Consider the following 23,333-nt stretch of genomic DNA (forward strand, 5'->3'; position numbering starts at 1 on the left):
CCGGTGTTGTTCCCATGGTTGCCGCCCCAGCAGAAGGACGGGGGTCCTTGACCTTGAGGACGGAGGACAGCGGCGTGGAAGCTCGGAAGGGACTCACGGGCTTGGCAACGAGGGGGCAGAGGTGCGGGAGGGGAAGCCGGGCCCAGAGTGGGCTGAAGAACGGAGGTGAGGGGGTGGAGACGGAGGTCTCCTGGGCAGCAAGCCTCGGCTGAAGGGGAGGGAAGAAAACCCAGCTGGGGGCGGGTGAGTAGAAAGAGACCCAGCACTTCAGATGCCAGGAAAGAGCAGTGCAGCTGAAGTTTCAGGAGTGATAAGGCAGCAAGGGTGGGGGGAGGGCCCTGGCCAGGGGCTGCCTCGGGAACAGGGTCACCTCCTTTCCTGCAGCTGCAGGGGGTGAAGGCTGGCAGTGAACCAGGGAAAGGTCAGAGGGTCAATGGGGGAGTCTTCTCCCGGGGGGGGGGGGGGGGGCGCAGCAGGATGGCCCTGTGAGCAGGCAGCAGTCAGGCTCGGGAGACGGCAGAGGTGAAGGTCTGGTTACTTGTAGTGGAAAACAGGAGAGGGTCACAGAACCCACAGGGGTCGGTGCGAACTGGGGTGTTTTCTTCTGTTCGGCCGCCCAGAACACATGGGCTGTGGGTAATCCCAGGGCTGATGTGATCAAAGACTATTGCCGAAAAGGGGGCTAAAAAGGGAGACCACAGGGGTTGAGCTTGGTGGGGAAGGCGGTAAAGACACAGAGAAGGCCCCTGGGAGGGAAGGGGTCTGTCTAATGCAGGGAGTGGGGGTGTGGGTGTTAATGTAGACGATGGGGACGGTGGGACAGAGGGAGGGGTCCTCACCAGAGACCAGAGGTTGAGAGTCAGAGGCCAGGGGGCCGTGGTGGAGGGAGGGGCACAGCCAGGGGAGCGCTGGGCAGGCAGGTGGCAGTGTGGGCAGGTGGGGGAGGGGCGGTAACGTTTCCTAGTGGCTGAGGCAAGGAGTGAGCATGGGTTCGGGGAGCAGGAGGCCGCCGCCCCCAGAACCACATGGCTTTGGAGTCACCCGGGGCTAACAGGAACAAGGGCAGGCTGGAGTGTGTAGACAGTGACATTGTGGTTCTGTTACCCCCTGCCATCCTGCCATCCCGCTCTCAAACCAGCCCTCCCATTACCTTCAAGGATGAGCACAGGAGCGCCCGTGGGCTTTCTCTCTGGGAGTGCTGGACAGCCAGGGCCCAAGTCCCTGGCATGAGCTAGAGACACCTGTGTAGGTGACAGACCAAGGTCTCCCATCGGGTGATCTGACTGGATACATCCCTGCCCCCTAGAGTATCCAGGCTCCTGTGCCTGTGTCGTTTCCGAGGGGTTGGGCTGAGGCCCGGATGGACCCCCTCTTAGCCATGTGTCAACAGGAGAGGTGTTGACCCCTAGGGGTTACTGGGCAGGGTGGTGCCTGGGACCTGCTGAGTAGGACCCAGGGCTGCAAGGTCCCCGTGCATGGGTGCAGACGAAGGGGTTTGGGGGATGGCTTGTTTCAGAGGCCCTGGGTTTGGCCTTGCAAGTGGGTCTGGCTTGTGACAGCCTCATGAAATGGGGCCTTCCAGGCCTTAGAAGCTTGGTTTAGCCCAGCTCAGCCATGACCTGCTGGGGACATGGGCCAAACTCTCCCCTCTCCCCTGGAGTCAGATTTTAGTGGGTGGGAAGGCATCTGAAGCAGAGCCTGGCAGGAGATGGTGTCTCCTGCGAGTGTGGGGGCCACGCCATCCCCCTGGGGGTGTGGGACTAGCAAAGAGCTCCCTTCTGAGCTTGTCAGAGCCCAGGAAGGGCCCTGGGAAGGCAACGCTCCACTGCCCAACGGGAAACAGTCTCAGGTCACTCGGTAAGCCAAGACCAACACTACTACCGGTTCCGGGAGGGCTCCCCTGTCTGCAGGTACCACCGGAGGGAACCCCAGGGCCAGTCCCTTGCTAAAGGACAACACAAACCGACAACTCAAGATCACCGCCTAGGAAATCTCCTGAGACGCAGCTGAATGGAGGTGAGTCAGGTTTAAAATAGCTAAATAAATCTTTAATATTTCTAATTGCAAATGTACAGAAATTGCACAGCCACACAGTCTTAGAACACCAACAACTTTCTCTGTACATTATTACACAGTTCAAAGTCGCAGCTGGGAGGGGCTCCAGCCAAGACTCCAACGTTTGCGTGGTTTTCTTTTTCACATACTTACAAAAGGGGGAGCGGGGGGCGGTGTGGGGCCGGGGGTGGATTTGGGGCCAAAGGTGTAGAAAAGAGGGGCTGTTTCCCTGGACAGCCTGCCTTCCGCTGATGGGCGGGGTGGCAGGGAGAGGCGTACCCCATATCCCCCCCCCTTGGGGGCAGACGCTCTATAGGGGGGAGGTGGGGGGGGGGCGTGTGGAGCTCTGGCCTTGGTTCCCCACCCCCCCCTTTCTGGGCAGTCGGAAAAAAGTCTTCACTTATAGGAAGTTTGGCAGTTTCCTTCACCTTAAACATAAAAGTTAAGCAAAAAGTCAGGCCTCTCTGTGCCGGCCAGGGAGGACAGTCGTCTCCAGCAGGCTCTGGGCCCAGGGCCTCACCTTCCCGGAGCAGGGCCTGCCTTCCCTCACTCCCCCTCCCTCTGGCCCTCTGGCACCCTGGCCCCACCCCGGGACGCAGGTTCTGTGTGGCCTGGACAGGGCGCGTGTCCCCAGCACCCCACCCAGACAGCACGCTGCAAAGCCAACGGGTACATGGCACAGGTGGGGAGAAACCCCGACACCGAACCCTAAACCCCCTCCTCCTGCCCAATACTGTTCTAGATTAAAAAATAAAATACAAACCATCGGAGAGCAGCGGTCCCGGGCAGCCCTCGGCAGCACCAGGACTAAAGGACTATGTACAACCATTAGGTGAAATAGTTACATTACAGTCAAACACCGAGAACATTTACAAAAATTGTCAGACTTGCAATTCAGATAAAAATCTGTGAAGAGTCTGTACACTTTTACAGTTTTTGCACTAAGTAAATAAGGCTCTCGGCCTGAGAGCTCACACCCACGCCAAGGGCCACCAGCACCACACGCATGCTGGCCTCCTACGCCCTGCCGTCCAGGCCCTGGGAACCTCCCCCCGTATTGCTAAGAGGCGCTCAGTCCGAGGTTGCTCTACGAGGCATCGAGGCATCGGTGGGGGAGGGGGAGGGAGGAGGGGAGGGCTCACCGGGCAGCGGGGGGATGAGACCGAACCAGAGGACATCACTGGGGCCAGGCCCTGCCTGTGTGGCCACAGGTGGGGGCAGGGCCACAGCCCCCACGGCCTTCCTTCCTGAGGTCTGTGACCCTTAGGGGCCTGCCCTCTCCTCAGCGGCAAGTCTCTGGCCTAACTGAACTGCAGGTTTCATCTAAAAGCCCCTGCCCAGAGGCCAGGATGGGGTGCAGCGTGGTCTGGGCCACCCTTCCCGCACTCGACCTGGTGGGCTCTGTGGTGACCCTGGCCCTGGCTGCGGCAGGAAGGGCTCAGGGCTCTTCCCCAGGGTCTCAGCTTCCTGAGGCCAAGGCAGAGGGGGCGGCTTGGGCAGCTCGCCTAGCCCGGGCTCTGCCGGGGAGGGGGGCAAATGCCCAGCTCTTGCTGGAGACCCCCCAGGGCTGGGGGTGGGACCAGGGAGGGACTGAAACAGACCCAAGCTCCTGACCACCTATGTCCCGCAAGGGGTGGGGATCAGGGAGGGCTGAGAAGCCACAGAACGGCCTAGAGCTGAGGAAAACCGGCCCCAGCTGTGGGATGTGCCCCTCTCCTGTCTGCAGCGCCTGGGTCCTTGGCCGGGGGCCCGGGAAGGGTGAGGAGGAGGCCGGCCGCACACACGGGGCCTGGTGCAGGCCGCTGCTGTCTTGGAGAGGGAGCAAGTCTAACATCCTCCAGGGCCGCTATTTCCCATGCAGTGCGCACGCTCAATTTAAAAGGCCCCTGTGTTCCAGCAAGCGAGCAAGCGGGCTTTTGTTTCTAATGCATACTGTGAAAGGAAAAAAAATCACAGTTATCCACCTTCTCAGGGCCTGCTGGCATTAGAATTTCTTTTAATCATCAATCAGGAAAGATCAGCCTTCCTCTCAGGGTAAGCACCACCAGCTGGCCACTCCCTGCAGGGCCACGGTGCCCTGGTGCACTGGCCCTGGGAGAAGGGCAGGGATCGGGCACAGTGCCATCTGGGCCAACTCTGCCCAGATCTTTGGCTTTAGGGAGCCCTCGGCCTGGGCAAGTGAGAGAGGCTCCAGATCCTCCCCGCAGACACGAGGGCCCAGAAGAGCGGGCCAGGATCCTCACTGGGTCTGTTTGGCAAAATAAGGAAGGAAGGTGGGGGTGGGGGTGGGGGGGGAAGAGGCAGGGAGTCTGGGGACAGGTACAGGGGTGAATCCTCGGTTCCTCACAGCCAGGCAGGTCCCTGGACAGGCCGCATGCAGTGGCAGGGGCTCGGGGGAGCCCTGCAGGACAGGTACCCCGGCAGCTCCGTCCTCCCCACCCTCTCCCTGCCTGCCAACCAGCCTGTCCGTCCGCCCCTGGAACTAAGGGACAAGTCCCTCAGGGCAGGGGCCTGGGCCCCTAGCTCTCTAACCCTCTGCCCTGCGGGCGCTCTCTCCCTGGGGAGGGGGAAGGGGTACATGCACTTGGCCAGGTCAAGGAAGAAAGGTGACACACACCAAACTCAGTAACCGACGGAGACATACTTTGGCAGGCCCCCTCCTCCCCCCAGGCCGCCCCACCCCCAGCGTGCGGGCCTCTCCGGCCTGCACCAAACTCGCTTCTTGGGCCAGAAGAGAGGGGAGCGGGCCCACGCCGCGTCAGTCTGTCCAGGCTCCCCGTGCGGCACCTCCTGGACCGCAGGCGGAGGGAAGGGGAGGAGGCCTGGGCCCCCCCTTGCCCCTGCGCGGGAGGCTGCGACTGTGGGGGCACTCCTCCCCAGGCCCCAGGCCGAGGCCTGCTCTGGGCCACCACGGTCCTCCCTCCTCGGGCAGGTTAACAATGGCTGCTGTTTCTGAACTCGCCGTTCTCGGTAATCTGCAATTTGGTGGGGTTGGTGGGGGAGACGCCGTTACGGGCTTGCATGCTGTACCTCTCTTTCAGCTGCGTCAGGGCGCTCATGAGGCGGGCGTTGGCGGCGTCCAGTGAGGCGATACGCTTCTCCTGGGGGCAAACGGGGCATTGGTTGGGGCCACGGGAGGGGTCCTTGTGCCAAAGGGGGGGCTGTACCGGGGCAGGGGTCTCCCTGGGGCTAAGTGTGCCCACCAGGGGTGCTGGGAGGGGACGGGGTGGGGGCACCAGGAGTACACTAAGTGTGAAGGGCAGGAAAGGCGGGGCAGTGGGTGTGCTGGGGAGGAGGCTGGGAGGAGGCGGGAAGGAGGTGGGGGGCTGGGAGGGGGAGGGGGGTGCTGGGAGGAGGCAGGGAGGAGGCTGAGAGGAGGCGGGGAGGAGGCCGGGAGGAGGTGGGGAGGGGGCTGGGCGGAGGAGGAGGAGGAGGAGGAGGAAGAGGAGGAGGCCTCGACGTCACCGACAGAGACCTCCTAGAGCCTGCCTTCTGACAACGTCTCTCACACCACTGCTGCTCACCCAAACAGCAGCCCTAGTGGTGTCACCTGTCAGCCACCTGAGCCCCAAGGGTGTGCGCCCTGGCTCACATGCATGTGCAAGTGTGTGACACAGAGGTCACAGCTCCTGGTCAGCCTGTGCTGTTTACAGTCTGACCAAGGCCTGGTCCTATTTCCGGGTGAGTGAGAGGAAACAGTGCAGTGAAGGAGAATGGTGGCCGCAGTCTCTTATGTGCCACATCTCTCAATGCAGCTGGGGAGCCACAGATAAGAGCCCCCCTGCTCCATCTGCCCAGCCTGCTGTCACCTGAAGCCATCCCCGTTCCCCTCCCAACCGCTTCCAGTCCTTGCTCAGTACCCTTGGTGAAAGGCAGTGCCCACCAAGTCGTCCCGGTAGGGAAGGACTTGCCCCACCACTTTCACAGCCTGTCCCCATGAGCGTGTGGTCCACGGAGACCTTCAAATCTGACTTTCCAGACCAGAGATCCTGGCCTCCTGTTCCTCCTCAGCTTTTATAGTGGGGGGCATTAATGAGGATGTAGAGATCTCAAAGTCACCCGCTGCCCAACCCAGGTCCTTTAATGCCTATGGCTGAGCACAGGGCCGGAACCCACCTGGGCATCGATGATCTTCTGTTTGGAGTCTACAGCTGCTTGCATCTCCGCGTGGTCTTTCTTCAGCTCCTCCTCCACAGACATCAACCTGTGACCACACACAAGGACAGTCGAGCTGGCACTTGAGGGAGGTGAGGAGGTGGGTGTGGGGGCGTGGGGCCTTGTGGGAAGAAGCCATCACACCTGCACAGTGGGGACACAGCAGGGGAGCCCCTCCAGCTGGTCTCCAACAGCCGACATGAGCTGGGTCTACTTCTTCCTTATGCTTTACCTACTCCAGACTCTGTTCCCAGATCCCCCGGAAACCCTTGGAGCTGCCCATTTCCCGATGTTCTTCCAGGAGCCACAGTGGTTGGGGGTGGTGGTTAGGTCCTCACCGCCTCCCAGAGCAGGGCAGGTGGGGTAATGCCGTAAGACCCATGGCACAGGCGGGAAGACGAAACCCCGAAGGGCTCTAGGGCTTTCTCCGCCGACTCGGCATTCACCAAGGCCGTGCCAAGATGTACCAGGCACTCAAAGTAGTGAGATGAAAAGTACAGATCTCCATCGCTCAAAAAGTTCACAAAGCAGCAGGGACACAGACAGGCAGACAACAGCCTAGAGGCTATGAGAACAGAGAAGAGGAAGTAGGCAACTGCGCTGGAGGGTGGGTGCACTTACCGGACATCTGAGGGACAAGCAAGTCTGAATGTGGGTAAGCGTAGGGAAGACGGGAGGAACACCGTCTGCAGAGGCTCAGAACTAAGGCATATGTGTGTCTGTTGCCAGCTGCTCCCTCCCTGAAACCCTTTCTGGCTTCACCTTGCTGGTCCCTCACACACCTGTCAATCACTGCGGATGACACCCACCTTCCGATGCTCATCCTTTAGCTTCCGGACCCCACGCTCTCTGGGTTTGCCTCCTAGCCCCAAGGCTACTGCTCTGCAGATGCCTGTCCTGCCTGCTCCCAGCATGTCTCCACTGGGGTCTGCCCAAGCCCCCGCTCTTGCTCTCCAGACAAGCTCACCTACTCCCAAGGCTTCATCCCCCTCTCTACCTGCACAACTTCTCCAGGCCAGCAGAACGGTCCCCTAACCCCTGGGTGAGCACTGAGCGCCTGTCACAGAAGGTACACAGAGAGGTCAACGGTGCTGGGGCAGGTACCCGCAGGGCTGTTGTGAGAAGTCAGTGGGATCAGCGGTTGGGGAGCACTGATCAGGAGGAAGGGGTGTGGGGCCATGCCAAGGGGGGGTTCCTTGTCACAGAAAGATCAGACATTGAGAAAAGCCTGTAAGAAGGGGGAAGGGAGGAATAGGGAGAAGACGGGCATTAGATGGTGTCAGTCAGAAGGGAAATTACTCTAGGGGAGAGACTTGTGCTTCTGGCTGGTGGGGTAACAGGGACTGGATTTACCCTTCTGCCGTCAAACAGTGACCACAATAAACAAACCAGAAAACCGAATGAAATGTATGAAAAAGTGGTGTCCAGACACAGAACAACTGGCAGTGTCTCCTAAGAGAAGGGAATGCACGAGCTGAGCCCCTCTCACGGCCTGGAGTGTCCAGGCCAAACAAAAAAAGAAGGGAAGTAATCTCATGGAGTAGAGGAGACCCAGGGAGTCCATACCCAAGAAGAGGAAGACACAGAGAGAGCTCCACATATATCCTGAGGGCTCCCCTTGAGTCTCTGGCTGAGGACTGGTCTGCATGCACCACTGAAACATGAGAACAAAACAGCCCCAGGAAGAGTTAATATTCCTACCTGGCAGGGTAGAAAGACGTGCTAACACAGGGGCATAAAGCAGAATCCTCAGAAGGAAACTGCCTCAATATGGAGTCAGATTAGGCTAGATTAAAAGCTGTCCAGACCCACCCCAATAGAGCTTAAACGTAAGCCTCAAAAGAATCAGACTAATTCCAAATAACCTCATTGTGTCCCAGAACAAAGCCCAAAAACATTTAAAAGAACACAAAACATTCCACACCTAAGCAAAAGTCACAATGTCTGGCATCCAACCAAAAATCACCAAACATACAGAGAAGTAGGAAAACGTAACGGATAACCAGGAAGAAAATTAATCAATAAAAACAGACTCAGAAATGTCACGGATGACAGAATTAGTAGACACTGAAACTATTGTAAATACATTCCACATGGCTGAGAAAATAGAGGAAAGCAGGAGCATGATGAGAAGAGAAATAGAATTTAAACCAAGCTGAAAGTCTGAAGGTGAAAAATACAGTATCTGAAATGAAATGAAAAAAATACTGATAGGATTAATAGCAGATTGGACATTGAAGAAGAAATGATTAGTAACCTTGCGGACACAGTAACAGAAATGATCTAACACACGGCAGGAAAGAAAAGTGAAAAAAGGAAACAACAGAGCATCAGTGCAGTGTAGGACAATATAAAGCAGCCTAACGTATGTGTGATGGGATTCCCAGGAAAGAGACTGGGGAAGCAGGATGGTAGACTCACAGAGCCAAAAGCTCAAACTCAAGAAACATGAAGGAAACTACGGCAAGGACCATCTTAATCAAATTATCGGTGATCAGTGATAAAAAAAAAATCTTAAAAACAGCCAGAGAAAAAGATAGCTTAAGTACAAAGGAACAAAAATAATGACAGAATTGCTACTATTATAGCTTGAGAGTGAGGGCCCGACTGGGCCCACTGCCTGTTTTTGTAAATAGCCACACCACACACATAGTTCTGCTGCAACAGCAGAGTTGAATACTTACAGAGGCCATATGGCCTGCAAAGCCTAAAATATTTATTATCTGCCTTCTTATGGGAAGTTTCCAACTCCTGCCCTAAAGTGACAACAGAGACATAGCTAGTAAGACAATAAGCGATAAAATGCAATCATAAAAAATGCTCAATCCAAAAGAGTCCGGGGAAAAAAGGGAACAAAACAGATGGTACAAATAGATAATGGTAGCAAGATAAGAGATTCATACATAATCATATTGATAATTACATTAAATGTAAATGGTCTAAACACTCCAATTAAAAGGCAGAAACTGTCAGATTAGATAAAATGCAAGAACCAATAAGGTGTCTATAAAAGAAATTCATTTATATAGAAAGACACCAATAGGTTAAAAGTATAAGGATAAAAAAGGATACACCTGGCTAATATTAATCAAAATAAATTGAGACACCTGTAATTAACATCAAACAAAGTAGATTTCAGAACAAAGAATGTTATGAGGGATAAAGATGGTGATGTTATAATAATAAAGAGATCAGTTCATCACCAGCACGTAACAATCCTAGATGTGGTTGCAGAGTTTCAGTGTACATAAATCGAAAACAATAGAAAAGAGAAATACACAAATCCATATTATGATTAGACATTCAATATCCTTTCCCCAAATAGTGATAGAATGGTAAACAAGTAGCCACAAAAACTGGTAAGAATCTCGAGTTAAACAATGCTAGCAACCAAACTGATCTAATTTGACATTTCCATTACTGAGGAAATACACTGTGATAGTAGAAATAAATGCGCTAAGTAAGCCACTGAATTCAGAGACCACACACTCCTCAGAGAAGAGATACAATGAGGAAGAGGTGGTTAGTTTGAGAAGCATTTCCATTCCCGGAACCACACACACAAAGAACAGAGCTGGCTGTCAAGTGAACAGTGGATTAACAGTCACTCTGGTTACAGGATCTCTGCTCACGTTAACCATTTTATAATGAACACACCCATAGGTAAGTGAAACGAACAGTAATTAGGAGCAGAGAAACGGGTAGTCTAAGTAGGAAGAATCTGGAAAGGGTTTCTGTAGTGGACAAAACATGAGGCCAGGTGGGGAAACTTCTGGGTATGGCACACCTGCTAAATCTGTCCAGATGACAGGCTCTTATGCCGTGAAAACAAGTTAGAAAGTCCATGCTATTTCCTCTGCTACCTTGTATTACTGTCATAAAGACGTGAACTTCACGATCGGGATGCTGTGGGATGGCTGGGACGCTACACCTTCGCTGTGCTCCCTGCCTACAGACGCCCTACCCATGGGTGGAGACAGAGAGAGAATGAGAGAGAGAAAATCAACACAGGATGCCATCTAAGCCATCAATACAGGTGAGAGTCAGCATCAGAGCCAATGGTTCCCTGGAAATCTTTCCCAGGCAACCCAAAGGCACCTTAAACTGGAATGGCTGGGACACCCCAACTGCCCCCCTCCCCAGACCCTCATCTCAGCAACTGGCATCACGACACCCAGACGCTCTTGGCAGAAACTTGGGGGATATTTTGCCTTCCTCCCCCCACCACCTTCACCTGCTGAACGTAATGACATTTATGCCTACTTTTCCTGCCCAGAATTGGGTCCTCACTGTGTTTCAAGGCGCCCCCAATCCTAGCTCCCCTGACAGGGCCTACCAAGAAAACAGGACTCCTTACAGGGCCCTGTCTGACCTCACTCCTGCCACTTCGCGTTCCACCATCAGTGCACCCTGTGCCGGGTAGGGCTTCCTGCAGTCCAGGCTGCCTAACGCCACACGTGTGCCATGCTGTCCCCACTGCCTGGGACGCTCTCCTCCTCCCACCCTTGGCTCATCAGCCCTTCCCCTCATCAGGAGGACGGCCTGCCTGCTCTGTGTGCGGGGGACCAGAACCGGCTGCTCTCACCTGCTGATGATGCCCTTCATCTGGATGTCCTTGTCCTCCTGCTGCCGCCGCAGCCGCTCCTCACCCTCCTCCAGCCGCGCCTGGTACTCCAGCACCAGCTTCTGCGTCGTCTCCTCCTGGCACTTGAACAGGGTCTCGTACTCCTCCAGCTTCTTGGTGGAGATCCGCAACTTGTCCTGCAGCACGGCCAGGTCCTGCCAGGGGGGCGGCGCGCCAGGGGCACAGCACCCAGGACAAAGAGCACACCTCGTGAGCCCAAGCGGGAGCACGGGTAGGAGGGAGCCCAGCTCGGAGACTCCTAAGGAGCCCAGCCAGAGGGGTGGCGGTGACACGCAAGGCCTGTCCCCACCCGGGGCTTTCTCCGCTTCAACCTCCCACCCCTGCAGCCTGGCCTCACAGCTGTGAGGGAATGAAGACTCACACCCAGATCTCGGAAGTAACGGTTTAACTAGGGCACTGAGGTTGTTGTTGTCATTAATACAATAAACAAATGTTAAAAACACTCTTAGATATATTAAGACCTGACAGCATCCCGAGAGATAGGGACTCTACAGGAGGGGAAACCGAGGCCCAGAAGGCAAGGTGACCCGGTCACGTGGAGAGTGACTGACCAGTGGGGTAAGGTCCTAGCCTCCCAGCCTCTATGTGAAACTAAAGCAAGGGTAGTGGTGTGGGGAAGTAAGGGGGAGACAGAGAGGTTAAAGGCAGGTGGGGCTGAGGCTAGAATCAAGGGGCTGGGGGCCAGGATGGAAGAGCCTCTCCTTGAGTCCCAGGCAACGGAGGCCTAATTCACTTCAGCAAAGGACAGCCCAAAGGTTAGGAGGCGGCAAATCCAGAGAGCGGCGAGAGACCAGCCCCAACTCAGAGCAAAGGTCCTACAGCAAAGCTGGATCCACAGAGAGCCTGGCTCCGGGAGAAATGACCTCGGCCCGTCCCAAGTCTTGCCGAGCTGGCCAGAGAGGGGTAGGGAAGACCCTCCCAGGTCTCCAGGGAGCTCGAGGGAACAAGGCCTCCTGGATTTGCCTGTAAGGGTTAGTAGTGGAGAGGGTGAGAGAAACAGGAGCTCGTTCAGCCACAGAGCAGCAAGGAAAGGGGACACCCCAGCTGCAGCCGGACCCCTGCAAATGGTCTGGGCGGTCCTTGCAATTCACAAGTGGGAACTGGAGTCTCAGAGATGTGCAGAGCCCAGCCCGGCTCACGCAGGGAGCCCGGGCGAAGGCTGGCTCTCCTTGCTGCCCAGCCAAACGCTGGCTCTTGGAGCACTGTGCCCCACATCCCCTTGTCCCCTTCACGTAATTATGGTGAAAGCAGGTGGATGCAGTGGACTAAGGGGATGGTGGAAGGTGGCGGAATGCAGCATGGACATGAACCTCGCCTTAGGCCAGGAGGAGGGAGAGCTGCCACCCTGAGCTCCGTGGAATTGCCCGAGAGGCTGCTACGGGCTTTCCTGGGGCTGAGAGGCGAGGGCACCTAGGGAAGCGGGGGATGTGGCTGCCATGCTGGGGTGGCCTTGCAAGGGGCCCCGTGTTGACCTGGGCCTGCAGGGGGACATGAGAACCAGCCATGGATCCAGGACAGGTGCCGTAACAGCAGGGAGAATTTGGGAGGACAGAAGCCCCTCCCACTGCCCCCGCCAAATGCTGGATGTGCGTGGTGGGGTGGAATCTGGATATTTTAGAACCATTTTTTCTCCCTAGGGGGAAGCAAGCCTCGCAGTAGCAGTCTGGCCCCACCCCTTCACCCTGGCTCTTTCTCTCTCAGGCCCTGGCTAGGCACAAACCCAGAGTGGGGGGGCCTGGCTGGGGGGCAGCCCTCCCGGCTGCCTTGGGGACCCACACCACTCCGCTGCTCATGCACGAAGCGCCCCACGACGGTCTCCATGTGCCTCTTTGGCATCCCCCAGCCCTCAAGTCCGGCACTCTCAGAAACTCAGCTGCCCGGTCACTCAGGGAAGGGGCCTCCCAGAGGTCTGAGGACCGAGTCCTGGGAGTCTGGATTCAGTACAATTTCCAGTGAGTCTCGTGTGCAGCCTATACAGGAATCCTCAGCTCTGAACTAAGCCCTTCTTGCTGCTTCTACTTCCAGATTCCACTGGCTGCCACCCTCATGGGGGACCAAGGGTTTAGAGAGGACTAGCCATACACAGGAAGAAGCAGCACCCTTCATTCAGGGCTCAAGGGGAGAGAACGTCGTCGGGCAGGCAGCCCCACCCTGCCCCACACTGCCAGGGTCCGGCTTTACCTTTTCTGCTTGGCTGAGCTCCTCCTTACTCCTTAGCCTATCCCTGTGGGGGGGGTCTGGGCCCAGGCCCTCGTCTTCTAACAACTGCGCGTTCATGGTCAAGAGCCAAGCGGCCGTGCGGTCCAGGGCATTGGGGCTCACGGGTGAAGGGCCCTACAATGAAACACAGCCGTGAGGGGCTGGAGGGAACAGGGGGATGGGACGAGGTGAGTCACGGGGACAAGTGGCTCAGAGGCATGGCAGGGGCAGGGGGTTTCCAGCTGGCCAGGCGCCTGCCGATGCCACCCCCAACTCAGGAACTCCCATTCTCAATGGCGGCCTGAGGCGGAGTCAAGAGCCCAGGTGGCCCAAGCACCGCTCTCTGCCGCCCAGGTGAGAGCAAGTGAGCTCGGCCAGGCAGGTGGTCATGCAAGTCACAACACATCTGTCCCACATACTGTGTGCGGCCCCAGGGTGACAGGAACACCATTCGCCCCAGCAGCTGAGCCCTGGAGGCCAGCTGAGACACGAAGGTGGGGGGGGTGGGGGTAGGGGGGGCGTGCTGGGGGTCTGGTTGACTCCTACCCTGGGCAGGGTTTTATCAGGCCTCCAGCTGGAGATGGATAGAGCCCTCCCTCCTTTCTCTCCCTGACCCCCACTGCCCTTGGGAGAAGTGGCAGAGAGACCCTCAGGCCACGCTGTCCCTGATTCAAGGACTTGGGCGGGGGCCAGTGGCCCCCGGGGGAGGGGAGGTGGTGTGCGTGGCAGGCCGGCGGGATGGGCCACGTGCAGCATCACTCAGCGTGGGATGGCAGCTGGGCGCAGGTGAGATGACCAGGCGGAGCAGCGCGACATGGGGGATGATGGCCCGCCCTCGGACGACAGCACTGACCTGCTTGTGCACCGCGCGAGGCTTCAGCTCCGGGCTGTCACCCTTGGATGAGGACGACGGCTGCCGGAGCCGGGCTCCGGGGCCAGCCCAGTCAGGCGAGGCCGACGCCAGCGGTCCGCTCGAAGGCCGCGGGTACTGCAGCGTGCTCAGCAGGGCGGGTGGCGTCCGGCCACGGGGCGCGGGGGGTGGCGGTGGGGGCGGCGGCGGCGGCTGGTCGATCCTCCGCTGGGGGCCGGCGCTGTTCTGCCGTGGCACCGTGGGCTGCCCGCCCTTCTCAGTCAGTGACACCTGCCGCCGTGCCAGCTCCCCAGGCCGCCGCGCCAGCTCCTCGGCGGCACCGCCGAAACTTCCCAGCTTGGCGGCAGCTGCCAGCTCCTCACTGTTGCTGTGGGAGCTCAGGGAGCTATGGCCCTCGGAGCCTGAGTCACCAAGGCCGCGGGGCGAAAGCGGCAGGCCCGCCGCCATCTGGTACACGGGGTTCTGGAAGGAGAGCGGCGCCAGCAACTGGGGCCGGCCGGGCGCGCCCTCGGAGGTGCCCGGAGTGGTCGGCGTCTGGCCCGCCCGCCGCACCGTGGCCAGCCCTGCCAGGCTCGCCGGGGCTGCCCTGGCCGGCCACCCGGCCACCAGCTGCGATGCCGGCGCCTGCCCGTCGGTAGTGAGGGCGTCGGGGCCCGCCGGGGAGCCAGCCTCCCCGTCCAGCGTGCGGGCATCTTGCAGGTCCACCATAGACAGGCTCTTGCCACCATTGGCCATCTGAAGATCAGGCTCGTTGGCTTCCGAGTAACTCGAGCTGCGGGCAGGTGAGGGCTGGACCCCGGAGGACCTTGTGACAAAAAACAAGTCCTTGTTTTCGGGGGTTGGAGACGGTAACCGGGTGAAATCTATCAGACTGCAGGGAGACAAGCACACACAGGGAAAGAAGGGGGAAGAGAAGAACTGTGAATGTGGCCAAGGCGGGTCCAAACCGAGCGCCCCGCCGACCTGCCAGGGCCTGGCAGCCTAAGGCAGGGCTGGGGAGGAGGGAAGACAGGGTGGGGGAGAGGAGGTGCGTGGGCTGCAAAAGTGGGAGAGGCTGGGAGCAGTGGCCCAGCCGCAAACCAAACCACAGCCCTGGCAGCCGACCCCGGCGGAAGCCCCCACGGGGACTGAGTGGCCAGGGTGGCCGTTCCTGCACAGAAACTCTACTCTAGGGGCCAGCTCTGCTAGTTCCAGGTCAGGCTGCCTGGTACGCCTGTTCCTGGCTCAGCTGCATCTTGGGACACAGAATGCTGGGGCCTGGAGTGTTCTGGAAAACTCCCCTTAGCTAAGCCCCAACCCACAATGCAGTGGCTCTCTGCTATCCAAGGGTCCTGCACTAAGAACTCTGACTTCAAAGCCGCAAGGGCCCCTGCTGCCTCTTCCCTCTCGTTCCTCACCAGACTGATAACCAGAGTGGGGACCCAGTGAGGCCTCCCCCCCACCCCCCCGCCTCCCCCCCACCCCCCCGCCTCCTGCTGCCACCTTTGTCTGACTGGCAGGCGGGGGCTGGTGTTCCTGGCAAAAACAAGGACTCAGAGGAGGATCCAAAGGTGTGACTCAGGCAGGGAGGGTCTGCACCTGCAGAGGCGGAGCCGTACCCACCCCCAGTCTTCCAGCCTCTGCCCTGGCCCCTCCCCGGAAGCCCACTCCTTAGAAGGCACAATGTGGAGGGTCAGGTCGGCTGTGGAGGGAAGGCTGGGGGAGGTAAACAGGCTCTGAGCGGGCAGCGGTTTCAACAACGGGGAGCCTGGGATGGAGAGGAAGTGACAAGTCCCAACTGATGGAACTTGGGCGGGGCAGGCTGCAGCCACTCGGCTGGACACCGGCAGGCAATGGAGCCGGAGAAACCCAGACCGGCCTCAGGCTTTGGCTGTCCTGCTACACACGCGGTCAGGTCTCCTCGGAACCCACGCGCCTGGCTACCTCTTAACCAAGGTGCGTCCCCTTCCACCTGACCCGCTCTCCTTCATCTGGCAGGTTGTGTGAATGGACCCCCGGGGCTCAGCGGGAGCTGGGAAGCACCCCCGTCCTGTGTACCACACACCCTATTCTGGATGTCCGCGCCCTCGCCTGCTTACGAGCCCGCTGCCGTTGCCACCTCAGAGCAAGACCCAAGTCCCAACTCTGCTGCATAAGCCTTACCAGCCAGTCCAAGATGCCCCCTGGGAGGGCAGTGTGTGAGTGGGGCACAAACGGTTCACTACACATGCCAAGTCTTTCAAAGGAATGTCCTCATTTTGACGTTAACATCCAAGAACATTCTGCCTCCCTGTCCTCAGTCTGAGGGCGGGGCCTCAACACCTCTCCTAGTTTCTGGAGCGCCCAGCCTCAAAGCCTTGCAGAGTGACCCAGACTCCTGCTGAAAACACATACACTTGAATGCCACTTCTGGAGATTCTGATTCAGACCCAGGAAATACCAGAAGAGGTATTTTTAACACACACCTGGGTAATCTAAAGGCATTCGGGACTAGTGATCGTTCTTCAACAGAATGTATTGTCTTTCTCCAAGCCTTTGTTTGTGCTAGTTCCTCTACATAGAATGCCTTTTCCACCCATGGAAACGTTGCTTTTCCTAAAAAGCCCAAAACACATTACCTCCTCCAAGAAGCCTTCCCTGATTTTTCCCAAATGGAGGCTCACTGCCTACAGCCTGCACGACACATTTCAAGTCTCAAGTAGCTTATTTTATAAACGTTTGTGTAGACATCCTCCTCCCCAGTGGAAACTGCAGGCAGGCTGTACCTTGTCTACATGCGCACCCCACAACAGCCGGTACGCCTGGCCTCTCTTACCCAGAGAGATCATTCTCGATCACCATCTTCTGCAGCCCGGCCGAGATGCTGCTACTGCCAGAGCCAGGAGTGGAGGCCAAGTCGTTGGTCCCCGTGAGCTGCCCACTGCCTGGGGTACTCAGTGCTGTGTGAACATCCCTCAGGATTCGAGGCAGGGGTCCCAGTTTGGATACAATGTTCTGCAAATACACAGCAAGTGGCAGGTGTGACCTGTCGGCGCCACTTGGGGAGGCCAAGTGCACTGCACCTGCTGGGGTTCAACACTGCTGAGGAGCCACTTGGAAAGGCAGGCCCTGCCCTACCCTCCCCACCTGTCAGACCCAACAGGGCTGGGAAGGAGCTGGAAAGCCTAGGAATCTGCAAATGAACATTTTTCCCAAGCCCCCCAGATACTTCTGGCGGTGGGGGAGGAGGGTGAGAGGCCTAAAGGGAGAAATGGTGACCTAGTCCAAGCCTTCCACCTGAGAACATCCCATCTCCATGCCCCAGAGAGGGGAGCCCACGAGGAACCCCAGAACTTCCCACAGCAACACCTCCCTATCCGAGAGACTTCTGGGATGGCCCTCTGCTTATGCACTGGCTTCCGTGGTTTTGTGCAAAAAAAGTGTGAGAACTCATGCAGTCAACAGCATAGACTTGAGAGGCAAACACCTCGATTTCAAATTCTTGCTGCACTGCCATCAGCTGTGACGGCGGCTGCCATCTCCTGTGCTTCCTGCCTGCTTGTGCAGATGTGGGTGTCGGAGGCAGGCACGGGACGCCGTAAGCGGTGGCAGTTAGAGTAACTGGTGTTGGCAGCGGTGGAGAAAGAGAGGGCCTTGGCCCCACTGCCGTTTCCTGCCCTGTGTCTCTTGAGCCAAAGGGGAGTGGGTATCAGCGAACAGACACGACCGCAGCAACAAGACGCGGGGATTAACCCGTGTGTCCGCAACAGGGGCTAGTGAAATGTGTACTCCTATGCGGGACAGCCTGCGGCCATCCGAGAGGCCACAGCGGCGGCGCAGCCCCTAGTGACACGGAAAGAGGACAACAGAGCCAGGTGAGAAATGCACTCTGCAATGCTCACTTCAACACAAACAAAAACGGAAAAGAACTCTGTGCCTGCATGGGTACTTAACACACGTGCAGACATATCTAGAAAGCTACACATTGGAGTGCCCTGAGTGGTCACCTCTAGGGAATGGGACGGGAGCAAGGAGGCCTTCCATCCCTGTTCAGGCAGTAACCACGTTTGTAAAGTGGTCTCTTTAAGCCCGGGGAAGCAACAGATATTGTGGAAGTGGATCCTGACCGGACTGTTTGCGGTGTGGGCTGGGGCTGCTGGGGCGACAGTGGAACCCCGGGCCACCGAGGGCGCAGGCCAGGCAGCCGCAGCAGGATCAGACATGTCTAGGGAATCAGATTTTCAACTCATGGTCAAGGGTAATTCTGGAAAGGTCTGCAGCTTCCTGCCTGACGTGTGGAGGTGCAGCATCTTCAGTGTCTATCTTTTCACATCAGTGGCCTTAAAACCTAGAACGAGGATATCTTCAGAGAAGCAGCTAAAGATGATCACCTTTCTCACAGGTAGGGGGCACACCTTCACGCACTCAATGCTGAGTGTGGACAGCTAAAGCCCCCGTGGGCAAAGTGGGCTCCCGTGGCTAGTGCTGGTGACTGAATGGGACACTGCACATCAAGGGAAAGGGGCTCAGGGACCCTGAGGGCAATGCTCACAGGGCCTGGGCTGGAACCTTGGGCTCTGGCACCCGGGCAGGCGAACACTTTGACCCCCACAGTTAGTCCAGAAGGAGGGGCAGCCCTGAGCTCTGCAGCCACCTCTGGCCCGGCTCTGTCCCCCCTGGAGCCCGTGGGGCCAGGCACCTGCTCCAGCTGGCTGACGGCCTCCCAGAGCAGCGAGTGCAGGCTGGAGAGCTCGCGGCCCAGGTCGATGTAGCCCTCGAAGCCGGCCGTGTTGGAGACGGTCTCGGGGTTGGAGATCTCCAGCAGGAAGCGCTGCATGTTGGTCCACTCGTGCTCCAGGAACTGGTTCATGAATGACATGTACTCCTCCTTGCTGCCAAACCTGGACCGAAAGCAGAGAGGGTAAGTGTCCCAGGGCCTGTCCAGGAGACCCCCTTTGAGTCCCCCTGCCCCCACTGTGGCTGCCTCTCCTACCACTCACTCCACCAAGCCAACACATCTGCTCTGGCTCAGGGCCCTCGTTCCCGGCTAAGGCCAGAGACCCTTTCCCAGACCTCTCCTCACAGGACCAGAATGTTCTGTGGCCCTCACTCCCCATTCACTGCTGGTCAGTCTCCTTCCCTCTTTCTTCCAAGTTTCAATGGCTTGGTGTGCAGGTGACTTTTAATGCACACTTAGCGGGTCTCTCTGCTGAGCTTTCAGGCGTGTACACCCACGGGTACCGCCCCTGTCCTCAGCCTGGCCGAGTCTGGCCGACTCAGCGCTGTCACCTCAAACCCATGCCGCGCTCCTGGGCTTCCTATCCTAAGTAGGGACACCACTGTCCCCCAGAGAGCTCAGCCAGAAGCCTGGGGGTGGCCAGCTTCTCCCTCTTCCTCCCCACCCGGCTAGGCCTGCTGACTTTACCTTCCAATCACCCCGACCTTAGCCGCTCCCCACCCCCCAATACTTCCACGGCGGTTTCTTCTGTGGGAGGGAACCACAGCTATGCCCTCTGCCCTGTCTCTCTGCTGCCTGCTGTGCTCTCTCCAGACCCCATTCCCCATGCTGTCAGGCTGACCAGTTCAGGACCCAGAACGGACGAGGGCCATCCTCCCTGTGGGGGACCCACTGCCCCACCTGAACTTCAAGATCCCACTGTCCTCTTGGGTCTCACACCCCCCTTCTCCAGGCCTGCCATGTAATGACTCGGGAATGCCACAGTGCCTCATCAAGCCAGCACACGGGCCTCCCGGGGCCTGCCCCGCCTCTGTTCCTGCTGCCTCTCTGTGAGCAGGTGACTGCCTCCCCACCTCCCCGGTCCTGACACACAGCAGGGGGCGCATCTCCTAGGAGGACAGGGCTGGGGCCCTCCTAGGAGGCCTGCGTCTCTATCACTGCTCCGCTGCTTCCTGCCCTCTCTCCCTGATCAAATGTGGGTCCAGGAGGCTGGAACCAGATGTGACTCAGAGCCCAGCACAGAGAAGGCTTGCAGCACGGCTCTGTCCACACTGTGAATGAGCCCTTCCGTTTCCACCCACTCGCTCTAGGGTACAGTCGAGAACACTGAAGCGCCTTATAAGCAAAGACATTCTTCACAGCATCAAACAAGGACAGTCTGAAACAACCTGAGAGCCCAACCACGCAGGACGGGTTAAGGAAATATGGGCCATTCTCCCTTGAAGGCATGTTAGTCATTCATGGCAAAATGAGGCTTATGAATGTTAAGTACACGGGATAATCCTTATGATAAAAATGTTAGTTCAAAAAGCAGAAGGAAAAAATATCTCCTTTTCTCACCTTTGAAAATTAAGGAAACATACCCAAATGCCATGTACTTTTTGTAGGGAGAGGATGGGAGGTGGAGATCTGATTTTGAAAGAAGGGGAGGGGAAGAGCTGAGGAGGACAGGGACAGAAGCAGGGCCTGCCGTGCGGCCCCACCCCAGGGCAGACACACCCACGGCCTGTCCCCAGGGCTCCAGTGGATGCCCACGCCTGGACCCTGGCTGTCCGGGCTCACGGCACTCACTTGGCGAAGTTGGCCAGGTTCTGGGTAACCTTGGCGATGAGGGTGAGGGTGCGGGCAGTGCGGTCATCGGGGTACTCCTGCAGCAGGTTGAAGAGTGAGGGCGACATGATGGCAGGGCAGAGGAAGCGCAGAAACAGGGAGGCGCTGATGAGTCGCTCGCTGATGTCAGGCCGGCCACGGCTGCTGCACTCCTGTCGCCATGAGGCAAATACCTCTTTCAGCTCCCGTGGGAAGACACTGGAGGGACAGAGGAAGGTGGGCCAGTCATCGGGCAGGGGGCTAGGGCAGGAGGGTGCAGAACAGGGACCTGGTGCTGCGTCTGATGGAGCCCTGGATTCCAACGCCTCCACGGTGATGGCCTGTGAGCTACTGAGCACAGGACTGCAGCACGGCAGTGAGGGCAAAGGGAGAGCCTGGCCCAGGGAGCAGGGACACGGAACCCCAGGCAAAGCTGTGGGCTCTCTACAAATGGGCCGAGAGGGGATGGGCGCAGGCACACAGGAGCCAGGTCTCGGTCCCAACGAGATTCGACGGCAATGGCCAGCTCCTGGGCCTGCCCCGGGGCTCCACCCTCTGTCCCAGACACCAGGCACAAGATCTCGGGGAGAGTGAGGAAAACACGACTGGAACAGACCACTGCCCCTTGGATGCCATCACTGGCTGCTGAGACTCACTCCCTTTGCTTGAATATTATAGGAATCAGACATTTTCAGAAGAGCTCCAAATGATCAAGATGGCAACAGGCTAATCACAGGATGAGAACACAGCTCCCGCTTTCTAGGTGGGAAGGGAAATGGAGGAAGTGACCTCCCCAGGGGGGCCCAGTGAAGGTGGGCAGGGTTGCCAGCATCCCACTGGGGGGCTCTCTCTGCCGGGCACCCGCAGCCTGCTGCAGTCAGGCCCCACTGGCCAATCTTTATGTGGTTTTCCTATCTTTTCACCCTGACAGACATGCCTCCCACCCTGGGGCAGGCCAGGCCCCAGCACTCTTTGGACTCTATGCCTGGCTCTGCCACGGACTCAGGGTGCTCTGAGCAAGTGCCTGGCCCTCCCTGAACTTCATTCAGTCCCCTCATCCTTACACTGAGAACAAGGCCGGCCCTGCCACGTTCACAGGACCATCTCAAGTCCATCAGAAGCCTCGATCAACTCCAAAGGCTTTTGCCCAACAAGCCCAGCACCTGCTCAGCAGGCTCTCTGCAGTGAAACAACAAGAACATGCTACAGACACAGCGACAGAGGAGCAGAGGAGGACACGACCTTAAGCCCTGACCCTCAAACTGCCTGGCACAGGACTGGGCAGGGGGCAGGTGCTGAGCGATAACATCTATCGATGGCCTTGTCCAGGACAGAAAGATGCCTCCGGGCCTCGGACAAATATCAGAAAGAGGAAATGGAAAATGGCTGTCTATGGACATGTTTCCCTGTGTCCCACGCCCAGTCTGCCCTGGGAACTGGGCGGGTACCAGGTAAAAGCACAGCCCAGCCCAAGGATGGGAAGTATGTTCCCAAAGAGTTCAAGGCTGTGCCTCTACCCCAGGCCAGGGGTCATTTCTGGCCCAGCCCGAGGGGCCAGGATGGACCTAGGTGAGCACCTTGTGCAGCCCAGGGGCAGGGGGACCTGGTAGAAGGACATCCACTCTATGTGCTCTGGCTATTCCCTCTGTCCCCTTCCCAAGGCTGCTGCTAACCAAGCAGGCCTGTCTCTGCCTGTTTTTTGGGAGTAGCAAACCATTCCCGGGCCTTCCTGGGTCCAGCCCTGAGCCGGGGGAATCTGTCTGCCCCCAGGGTGCTCCAGGTACGTGCAGGAAATGGATCTGGACACAGGCACAGTCCCACTCTGATGGGATCAGGGCTGTGACAGCGGGTGCCGGGAGGGATGAGACAACCGTGTCTGATACCATGACGGGCGGTGACAGAGGGAAGCAGGCACAAGGCCTTGAAGCAGGAAGGGAGGGAGCGTGTGGAGGTGAGGTGTGGGGTGAGGGAGACCCTGCCAAAGAAAAGAGTGAGGTATGGTAGGTGCAGGAGAGTGGCACCCCTGTGGACAGCTGAGGGGTCTCACCTGAAGCTGTCCACCTGCCCCACGAGGGTACCTGAGCAGGGCTGTCGGCCTCGCTCCTAGTGCTGCAGCTCCAGCATCAACGACAGTGCCCGGCACACGGAGGGTGCCCGCTAAGAAGCGTGGAAATGCACTGCCATGTCCTGCATATGTTCTGGGACGCTCCCTTACATGCGCGAGCCCACAAAGGACCAGGACGGGGCCCGGCAGCCCATCAAGACTCCACTGGGCCAGGCAGGGTGTGTCATTGTGCCCTCCCTGCGAAACCTCTGCTCTGTCATTTAGAAGTCAGGGAAGATGGAGCCTAAGGGCCTGCCGAGCACACGCACATGCACACTAGCACGGCGCCCAGCGTCCTGCATGCAGGAAGGGAAAGACACAGGGGTGGGGGCCCGGGCGGCACTGACCAGTAGGAGTTGATGATCTTGCAGAAGGCTAGCTCGCAGCACATCTTGAGGTTGCCCTGGTGCTCGGGGAGGTCGGCGGCCGAGCACTTGCTCGGGTCCACTTCGCAGTTCTCATCCGACTCGTACAGAGCTTTGATGAACTCACCTGGGGCCAGGAGGGCAGGGAGAGGGAGTGAGGGCCTGGCAGGCACAGCCCATGCCCTGCCCACCTGCCGGCCCCACGCCCCACCCCTACCTAGCGCATCTTGCAGGTACTTCTGGCCCACCAGCTTGAGGTACTCCTCGATGGCCTTGGTGGCCAGCGTGTTCTCCCGGAAGATAAGGTGCTCATTGTCCCCACAGCGGTCCACCTCTGACATCATCAGGTCCGTCAGGAAGTCCTGGGGAGGCAGGAGGTGAGGAGAATGGACATGAGCAGGCCTGCAAGTAGGACCCTAAGATCCCAGACCCGC

General features: G+C 58.2%; 1 protein-coding gene and 1 long non-coding RNA gene across 13 annotated transcripts in view; one reads left to right on the forward strand and one right to left on the reverse strand.

Annotated features, from left to right (window-relative positions):
• Positions 1-2,026: 2,026 nt before the first annotated feature.
• The window catches only part of DAB2IP (DAB2 interacting protein), a 186,933-nt gene continuing 165,626 nt past the window's right edge, over positions 2,027-23,333 (reverse strand). For 10 of the 12 annotated variants that reach the window (XM_053204682.1, XM_053204679.1, XM_053204683.1 and 7 more), the window contains 10 exons: positions 23,117-23,261; positions 22,882-23,026; positions 20,413-20,649; positions 18,583-18,784; positions 16,720-16,898; positions 13,908-14,796; positions 13,037-13,189; positions 10,796-10,989; positions 6,172-6,259; positions 2,027-5,156 (listed from right to left, as the gene is read on the reverse strand). In XM_053204682.1, the coding sequence (XP_053060657.1) occupies positions 4,989-5,156; positions 6,172-6,259; positions 10,796-10,989; positions 13,037-13,189; positions 13,908-14,796; positions 16,720-16,898; positions 18,583-18,784; positions 20,413-20,649; positions 22,882-23,026; positions 23,117-23,261 (2,400 nt within the window). In that variant the 3' untranslated portion in view covers positions 2,027-4,988. The remainder of the gene's footprint in view (positions 5,157-6,171; positions 6,260-10,795; positions 10,990-13,036; positions 13,190-13,907; positions 14,797-16,719; positions 16,899-18,582; positions 18,785-20,412; positions 20,650-22,881; positions 23,027-23,116; positions 23,262-23,333) is intronic. The other 2 variants (XM_053204681.1, XM_053204680.1) reach the window with 2 other exon arrangements.
• On the forward strand, positions 6,974-10,800 carry LOC128312117 (uncharacterized). Its single transcript, XR_008290966.1, has 3 exons — positions 6,974-9,873; positions 10,166-10,246; positions 10,615-10,800. It is a non-coding gene; the product is annotated as an uncharacterized LOC128312117 (long non-coding RNA).

Source organism: Acinonyx jubatus, chromosome D4 (genome assembly GCF_027475565.1).
Source record: "Acinonyx jubatus isolate Ajub_Pintada_27869175 chromosome D4, VMU_Ajub_asm_v1.0, whole genome shotgun sequence".
In the NCBI taxonomy this organism is placed as follows: Eukaryota; Metazoa; Chordata; class Mammalia; order Carnivora; family Felidae; genus Acinonyx; species Acinonyx jubatus.